The sequence below is a fragment of the Neopsephotus bourkii genome, unplaced genomic scaffold (assembly GCF_033783945.1).
Source record: "Neopsephotus bourkii isolate Nb327-2 ecotype Australia unplaced genomic scaffold, CSIRO-AGI_Nbou_v1 NB_718, whole genome shotgun sequence".
In the NCBI taxonomy this organism is placed as follows: Eukaryota; Metazoa; Chordata; class Aves; order Psittaciformes; family Psittacidae; genus Neopsephotus; species Neopsephotus bourkii.
The window spans coordinates 1,129,106-1,137,655 of record NW_026901217.1 but is presented as its reverse complement, the minus strand read 5'-3'; the positions used below and the strand labels follow the sequence as shown (position 1 = coordinate 1,137,655).

The 8,550-nt window shown below is 60.3% G+C and overlaps 2 protein-coding genes across 2 annotated transcripts; both read right to left on the bottom strand.

Moving 5' to 3' along the window:
- Positions 1 to 668: 668 nt before the first annotated feature.
- On the bottom strand, positions 669 to 3,383 carry LOC133212585 (uncharacterized). Its single transcript, XM_061354203.1, has 6 exons — positions 3,249 to 3,383; positions 2,717 to 2,962; positions 2,238 to 2,411; positions 1,807 to 1,962; positions 1,433 to 1,534; positions 669 to 1,147 (listed from the first exon to the last, which is right to left on the bottom strand). The coding sequence occupies exons 1-6, from the start codon at positions 3,381 to 3,383 to the stop codon at positions 692 to 694; spliced, it is 1,269 nt and encodes a 422-aa protein (XP_061210187.1). The 3' UTR covers positions 669 to 691.
- Positions 3,384 to 5,992: 2,609 nt separating this feature from the next.
- Positions 5,993 to 8,150, bottom strand: LOC133212584 (uncharacterized). Its single transcript, XM_061354202.1, has 5 exons — positions 7,872 to 8,150; positions 7,558 to 7,683; positions 7,230 to 7,309; positions 6,953 to 7,073; positions 5,993 to 6,634 (listed from the first exon to the last, which is right to left on the bottom strand). Exons 1-5 carry the CDS (start codon positions 7,932 to 7,934, stop codon positions 5,993 to 5,995), a joined length of 1,032 nt encoding a protein of 343 aa, XP_061210186.1. The 5' UTR covers positions 7,935 to 8,150.
- Positions 8,151 to 8,550: the final 400 nt, after the last annotated feature.

Genomic DNA, 8,550 nt, shown 5'->3' with positions numbered 1-8,550 from the left:
GAGGCACTGGAACTGGATGCCCAGAGAAACTGTGGATGTGTGGCCCTGACTTCTGTGCACTCTGGCAGTGGTGCTCCCAACGACCATGGCCGGGCCGATAAGGGTGGCTGGGGCGCAACTGCTACCCAGCAGCTCCTGACTGGCCTATCCACGCTGCGTGTGAAGGACACCGTGGCCTTGGAATTGTGGTTAAAACTTTAATCAGAAAGACCCATTTTCTTAAACAGGGCTTAACTGCTGCCTGGCTTTTCAGAAGGAGCAGCACAGCGCCCGCCGGATCCATCCCCGTCTTGGCTGCTCGTGTAAACAGGTGAGGATGTGCATTGTCTGAGCTGCCAGGCATGAGATCTGGGGTTCTTCTTCTCTTACCAAACCATGGAGGGCTGCAACAGAAGGAAAGAGAGCAGAGCTGAAACCCAGCAATCTGCAGAAGCCAGCAGGCATCCCTTCCAGACCATGCCAAACCCAGCCATCCCTTTCCCTGGTCAGGAGGCGCAGGTGGGGCAAACGGATCATGTGGAACCTGCTGCTCACAAATGCAACAAATGCCCCCGAGATGTTCCCTGGAGCAGGACAGGGCATGGCAGCACGCTGCCCAGGCTCTGTCCCCTGCCCCACCAGCCCCAGCACACACAGCACTGTCCCTGCTTACCTTCCCACACCTTCAGAAGCATGTCCCTGCTGTTGTCCTTCAGGCACCGCGCAGCCAGCCCTGTGCAGAGAGCTCCATCAGACCCACTGCTGCCCAGCACGCTCCCGGCAGCACGGCCCCGCCTCTGCCGGTTTGGCTGCACCCCTTCTTCCCCTCAGCAGGGTGATCCCAGGGAAGGACAGGACCCAGGGGGAGGTGGCACTGAGCAAGGTGCCACTGAGCCCCGCTGCGAGGGCAGGGGTTGGAGGGGGAAGCACAGATCCCCTGGCTGCACAGGCCTTGCACGGGGCAGTCGATGCTCTGGCAGCCACAGGGCTGCTCCTCGTTGCCAGTGCAGCAGATGGGACTGGGGCCAGGCTGCCAAAAGAGGGACTCCAGGGGCTGCGGCTTACCGATGAACCTCACGGCTGCCAGTCTCACGCTGACCTGAGCATGCTGCAGGTAAAGCAGGCTCTGACACACGTATTCTTCAGCTCTGCTCTGCTCCTGCTCCAGCTGGAAAGAGCACAAAGGCCCAGGGCTGACACAGAGCTTCCCCAGTCACCTGGGCTGTTCTCTCCTACCAGCACTCCACACCTCCCCTTGTTCCTCAGGCCGCATGCATCTCCCAGCCAGGAGGCCTGTGGGGCTGAGGCTCAGAGACAGCCTCAGGCAGAGCAGGGTCTGGAGCTCCTGAGAGCCCCCTGTGCCACCACCAGGGCCCAAATGGGCCTCCTGCAACAACCTGAGGGTGGGGAGGTGAGAGGACCACCCTGTGTCCAGCCTGGGACTTGTCCTCACCAAGAGCTCCACAGTTCTCCATCTCTCCAGTGTCTCCACATGGGGACTTAGCCCTTTGCATTTGAGCACCTTCGCAGCTGCCCAAAGGGCTTCCTGAGAGGCCTGCAGGGGGGACAAGGATTGTTGAGATTGTGGACAGGGATAGGGACCCAAAGGCCTGGCCCCCAGCACATGCAGGGACAGTTGGGAAGCCCCTGCAGACTCCACTCTTCAGGCCTTGGTGGTCATGCCCTGCTGCTGAGCCCTGCTGGACCACGTAGGGTAGGTGTGGGAAATGTCCGTGTCAGCTGCTCCTGCCCTCCCTGATGCCCAGGCCACCCCTGTGGGCTCAGCACGCCCTCCCCCACACCACTGCTTAGGTTTGGAATCTGTACCTTGGCCACGCTCTCCATCTCATCACTCATGTGCAACACGAGTGGGACCAGGCTCCTCCGCACCTTCTTCTGCATCTGCCGCTTGTCCTTCCAATCCGCCATCTGTATTATGTCTTTGAAGAGGCAGATGGAGAGCTCTCGTATCTGGCTGCGCTCCTGGTAAGGAGGAGGACAGGAGGACTTCAGTAACAGCTGCTCCCTGAGCCAGGGCATCAGCGTGGCTGAGGGGAGGGGCCTCAGGTCTCCCAGAGCCATCAGCCTGTGAGGGAGCAGCTGGGCTGGGCTGCAGAGACCAGAAACCATCCCCACGAGAGCGCAGGGGTATGAGGAGGGGCATAGCCCTGAGCAAGCGCTGTCGCCAGGCTGTGCTGCCAGGCAGTTGTTCTTGCAAAGGGCCCATCAGTGGGACTAGGTTTCCACAGCAGCCTTACATCATCAAAGAGATGACGGAGCTGCCCGGCCAGCTCCAGAGCGATGGAGCTGGCCTGCTTCTTCAAATGACCCATCACGTTTCTGAATATGAGCAGGGCCCTCATCTTGTCGTCACTGTGGACACTGTGCAGGATGTTCGTCAAGTCTGGCAGCATGACCAGTATTTTCCTTGCCTGTAAGAAGCACAGAGTTTCTTTCTTGTGAAGTGGTGAAAGACCACCCAGGCCAAAATGCTCTGGCCGTTAAGCAGCAGCCTCCCGTCTGGGTGCATGGGAGGTGGCACAGGAATTCCCGCAGCAGCCTCCAGGCAGGCCTAGCCCGTGGGTGCATTAAGGGGATGGGGGCACATGAGGGGACTTTGAGGGCATTTGGAGCCGTCACCCCAGCTCCCGACTCCCAGCCCAGGTCAAGCCACCGCATTCCCCACTGCCCAGCCCCAGGCGGCCAGCATGGCTTCACTTGACTATGCCCTGCTCACCGAGTCAGGTGACTCTGACAGTGTGACGAGGCCATGGAGCAGCATGGAGAACAGCCTTGGAGGCAGCAGCAGCTTCCGGATTTTGTACACCCCAGCAAACGTTTTTGGTGTCACATGGCTGGAGGCCAGCAGCTGAAACAAAGATGGCAGTGAGAGACCGACCAAGCCTGCAGGGCTCTCCGCACAGTACAGCCCCTGGGTCCCACTGGGGCTCAGGGCAAGGGCACCGGGGATGGAGAGCGTGTCCTAGGGGACACTCGGCGCTTGTGGGACACACCACACGCTTGTCTGTGCTGGTTCCGCCTGTGCAAGCAGAGCACTGCCTGGGCAGACAGGGGCTTTGTGCACCCGCACCCAGACAGCGTGGCCCTGCGTGGCTGGGGCAGGGGAACCTGGTGCTGGGCTGGCCCTAAGGGGCTGTGTCCTCCTCTGTGACCATTTGGGGCAGGTGGCAGGGGAGAGGGCCGTGCCTGTTTTCCTGGAGAGGCAGGCACGGCCCTGAGCACGAGCAAGGACCGGGCTGGTTACTCACAGCCAAGAGCTGGGTGCACGCATCCACTCCCTGGGAGCTGAATCTCCATTGCACACTCAGGAAGTGGAACCTCATGTTCAGCTCCCTCAGGACGTTCTCAAAGATGAGACGCCGGGACAGCAGCACTTCCCACATGGCCATAGCAACACTGCAGACACAGAGCACTCTGTCGGCAGGGCCACCCCAGCCACCACACGGTGCCTGGGCCAGTCCTGCAGCAACCAGGCTGTCCTGAAGCCCTGGCCCTTCCCAACCCCTTGCTTGGAGTGCCCGGGTCCCAGCCTGGGCAGGCAGGAGGCGGCTGAGATAGTGTTCCCCATGGGGTAGGGAGGAACCTCGTGCAGTGGCTCGGATCTGGCTTGGCCAGCTTTGGCTACTGCAGGCCTGGCCAACCCAGCAGGGCTGGAGAGAGTGGTGGGGTTCAGGGCCCTGCTCCTCAGGGGTGCCCTGTAGTTTTCTGTGAGCCCCCAGGCCCCTCTCCCCACACGGAACAAACCCACAAGGGCTGTGGGGGTCAGTACCTGTCACATGCTGGAGACAGATGCACAAGTCTCAGGATCGCAGGCGCTGGCCACTGCTGTGCCATCTTTAGAAGCAGCATGTCCAGGGCGTGCTGCGTCGACGCTGTGTTGATGTGCTCCAGGTTGTTGTAGATGCAGGTAACGACGACTGGCACCTGGAGGGCACACGAGTGAGGGTGGTGCTGCCACCAGACTGGAGCCATTCCCTCAGCTGCCACTGAAATGGCCACCCTTCCCGTCCTACTCTGCTGGCATGAAATGGCTTCAAGGTGCCTGAGGCACCTGCGTGAGGGAAGGCCCGATGTAGGGAGGAAGAGTGCCTGAAAGGGCTCAAGGGCAGGGCAGCCACACGCTGCTTACCTCTGTCAGCCAGGAGGCAGGATCTGTCATGGCCACATCCACAATGCTGATCAGTTCCTCCTTATCGCATATGCATGAGTCTCTCATGGCCTCGATGGCCTTGAGAAGGATGACCGTCTTATCAGGGGGGTGGAGGTATTCCCCAAATGCCTGCGGGAGGAAGGAAGGCAGGGAAGACGTCTCACACCGAGTGCCCTGATAGTGCTGCTCAGCAGCTGCAGTCGCTGCGGGGTGGAGGATGAGGAGGGGCCCAAGGTGAGGGAGGAGGGCTGGGGCCGCGGGCATGGTGTGCTGGCCCTACAGAGAAGCAGGGCTTCCTGGTGGCCAGGAGAGCTGGAGCTGCTGCTGGGACACCGGAGTGCAGCCCTCTGGAGTCCCTGCTCCAGAGCAGCAGCAACCCTCTCACCAGGGACAGTGAGACCATGCCAAGCCCGCTGGTTCTGGGCCCCTTTGCTCACACCAGTCTCGTGCTGATGTTCTGGACAAGGCCCAGCAAGGGAGAAGCTCATTACCTTGACAATGCTCCTGGTGCTGCACAGGGAAAGCCAGGAGGGTTTCCTGGCTTTCCTTTTGCCGCCACGCAAAGGTGTGAAGAGATGCTTTAGGCTGTCCCCTAGTGATGTCACACCTAAACAAGAGGGGATCACAGAAGAGTCATTAGGACACAGCATTGCTTGCCATCAATGACGGCTTTGGCTATGGGGACCATGGAACAGCTGGGTTCTGAGAGGTCTTGAGAAGAGTGGGAAGGAGAGCAGCACAGAACTGGACTTGTGGTGAGCATTCAGCTTCTGCAGCAAAACGATAGCTGGGATGCTGTGGGAAAGCAGCTGTGAGGGCCAAAGGAGGTGAGGGAAGAGGGCAGGCTTTCCTGGACAACTTCCAGCAAGTACAAAAGGAATCCACTGCAATGCTCGGGGAAACAAGCAGGACTACGAGGAGATGTCTGCGTGTGGAGGGACGCAGCCCGACACAGCTTCTCTTACATTTTTCCTGCTGGATGACTCTGAAGAGGTAATGAAGAACATCCAAAGCCTCATGCTGGATCTCCCAGATCTTGCTAGTCCAGCAAACAATGAGATGTCCCAGCAGCTGTCCCAGGAGGCGGTCATGGATAGCGTCGCCGTGGGAAGAGCTGTTGTCACCTCCAAGCAAGCTCCAGACCTGGTCAAGGGAAGCAGGATGGGTAGAAGGGCTGAGAGGCAGCAGCTGCGACAAAAGCCCTGAACGGAGAGTCTGCCCCGGGGAAGGATCCTGGCAGGTCAGAGCTCTGCAGGGCCCTCCCAAAGCACCAAGTTGGGCAGCAGGGCAGGGAGAGCTGCCAGGCCTGGGCCCCCGCCATGCTCCTTGGGCAGTGCTGTCCTGCACAGGACTGGGGCCCGAGATGGCTCCTGGCAGAAAGGGCGCTGGGGAGGGAAGACCGTGGGAAAAAGAAAGAAGCCGAGACCCTTGCCCAGGGCAGAGCCGTGCTGAATGCCTCAGGCATCTCAAACTGCAGGCTGATGCCCACGGTGGGCAGGGAATGGGAGACAGCCTGGCTGGAGGGTGCCTGCCTCCTTACGTGCACTGAGGAAGAGCTGTCCATCAGATCAGCCAGCTTCCCAATCCTCACCACGGCCCTTTCGCATGCAGCTGCATTCTTAGTGTCGGTGAAAGGCAGCAGCAACTGGAAGGAGAGAAAGTGCTGCTGTGCCCTGGGAACGGGTGCCTTTGCCAGCAGCAGCAGCAGCCCTGCTCAAGTCCCGACTGGACCCATGAAGTCTTTGTGGCCCTGAAGGGAGGCAGATGCCAACCCAGGGTAGAGTCTGCTTCTTTCTGTGCCCTCCCCAAAAGCACAGGCCTGTGTCCCCTCTCCATGAAGGCTCAGCTCTTGGGCAGCACCCTGCCAGGGATTGGAGGGGCTGCAATGGGGGAATGGGCATACGGCTCTCTAGGAAGCCAGGAGTGCAGAGCGTCAGGGCTGGGCTCCCTGTGCAGGAGAGGCAGGTTCCAGTGGGTCTCTGCCCCAGTCAGACCTGGGCAGAAAAGCAGGAGGGACTGCGAGGCAGGGGAAGAAGGACAGCACCCGCAGCCACTGCTGTGGTGCCTGAGGAGAGGGGTCAATGCTTCCCACTCCTTTGGTGCGAGGAAAGCTCTGGAAAGCTCTGGGGATGGAGCTGGCCCAAAAGTGCCATGGGCTGGGCTTTGCCATGGTACAGAAGGAGGCTGCAGAGGGGAAATGACGTTGACTGCAGCCAGAGTCACGCTGCTCCTGGAAGAGCACGGTGGGCCATGTCTGGGTCCCCCAGGGGAGCTGAGCACCCTTCCTGCGGTGTGCTGTGTGCGTGGTGCTGGGGAGGACACCGTCCACTCCAGAGTGGACACTCCTGTCCCTCCAGGGTGAGCAACAGCCCCTGCGAACCCCACTCTCTGCCAGTGCCGCACCTGCAAGATACTCTTCAGCTCCCCACAGCCAGGGGAGCTGAGCACCAAGCTCTGCAGCAGGATGTCCATGGCATCCAGGGTCTGCAAGGAGGAGAAAGGTTGTGTCAGTCTTTCTGCAGTCCCTCTCTCCCTAGGGACGGGTCTAACTCCCCCCGCCAGGGGAGGACACCCCTGCCACCTCTGGTTGGCTAAGGGAGGCCTTGGGGCAGACAAGCTGCGGTGGGCAGAGGAGCCAGTCCAGAGGCACTGGACATGGCGAGGCCCAGGGGAAGGAGACGAAGGGACGAGGGAGGGAAAGCAAAGCTGACACCCTGCCGTGCCTTGGATCTCTGGCTGTGTCTCAGCACGTGGCAGCCAGGGAGCAGCTCTGAGTGCTCCTGACAGCACAACAGCACTTACATCAAAGTAGAGGGAGCTGTCTAGGCCCTGCATGTCTGTTTTAGGAGGAAGCAAGAAGACACTCCTGAAGCAGGCCTCTAAAAGGCTTTCTTTCATGCCCCCCAGTGCCATGTCCACTTGGCTGAAAAGAGAGAGAGAGGGAACTGTGAGACGTGGGCGCTGGGAGCGCTGCCTCCATGCCTTGGGCAGGTGGACACAGACCTGTGGAGCAGAGGCCCGCAAGAGGGATGGAGCCCTGGTCTGCAGGAGCCAAACCAAGGGCTGAGCACATACATACCTCATATCGGCGAGGGCAAGCATGGCTTCCTGCCGCACGGCTGTGCGCAGGTGGTCCATGGGCTCCTCTTCCACCAGTGCCTGCAGAACACAACCGGGATGGGACCTGATGGCCACCAGCACCAGGCTCTGCCCCCAGCCCAGCACTGGCCCCCGGCATGGCCCTGCTGCAGGGCTGCTCAGCCACACGCACATCCCCTCAGGCAGCTCAGTGTCTGTCCGTGCACGTTGGTCCCCGCCCTCCCCCTGCATGGGCCCTGTGTGTCCTCACAGTGTGCTGGCGCCTGGCAACTTGCCCCCTTCCCCAGAGCAGCCGGGTGTGCCCTCACCTCGATGTTCTTTGCCACCTGAAATTGGTGATAGAACTCCTTCAGTTCCTGTGAGAAGCCCTCATCTCTGGCAGCCTCGCTCAGGGTGGAGATGGTCTGCAGGAACTGGATCTTCTGAGCCTCCTCCTGGGCAGCGGGGAGCAGAGACACAAACGGGCAGTGTGAGAAGGGGCCAGCAAGACTGGAACAGTGGAGCTGCAGTGCTGTGCAGGAACCCAGGGGAGCAGCCCCTCCCAGCCAGCAGCCCTGGCAGTGGAGCCGGTGGCCCCGTCAGGAATCGCAGACACTGCTACCCTGGAAATGGCTGCAGTTACCTTCACTGAGCTCTCCAGAAAAGTCTGGATGAACTGCATGCACGCAGCGTGTTCCTCCATCATCCTCTTCAGACAAAGGTATAGGGTGGGGAATGAAGAATGTTCCAAGAAGTGTCTCGGCACCGTGGGGCTGCTGGGGCAACAGGGAGCAATGTGGGCTGCGCTCAGGGGTCTGCACCAGTCTTGTGCTCCTGCTCTGTCCCGTCACCGTCCTGCCGGACACTGCCACGAGGGGTATGAGCCGTTGCCTTTTATACAGTGGCCGGGGGGGTCACCAAGGGCGCGTCACAAAGGGCACCATGGTGGGTCAGAAAGGGAACGTCACCGAGGGCACCATGGTAGGTCATAAAGGACAGGTAACTAAGAGCACCATGGTAGGTCATAAAGGATGCGTCACTAAGAGCACCATGATGGGTCAGAGAGGGCATGTCACTGAGGGCGCCATGGTGGGTCACGAGGGACATGTCACAAAGGGCTGGTCACAGAGGGCACCATGGTAGCCCACCACTCAGACTATAAGGGACAGGGTATTCCTGTGAGGGGCACAAGGCCTGTTCTCCCCTGGTCACTTGAGTCCCCTTGGGGTGCCCTGAGCCCCATGTTTTGCTCACGTCATATGGGGTCTTGTTACGGCAAGGTAACTGGCATGTGTCATGATGTTCACAGCCAGACTAGTCAA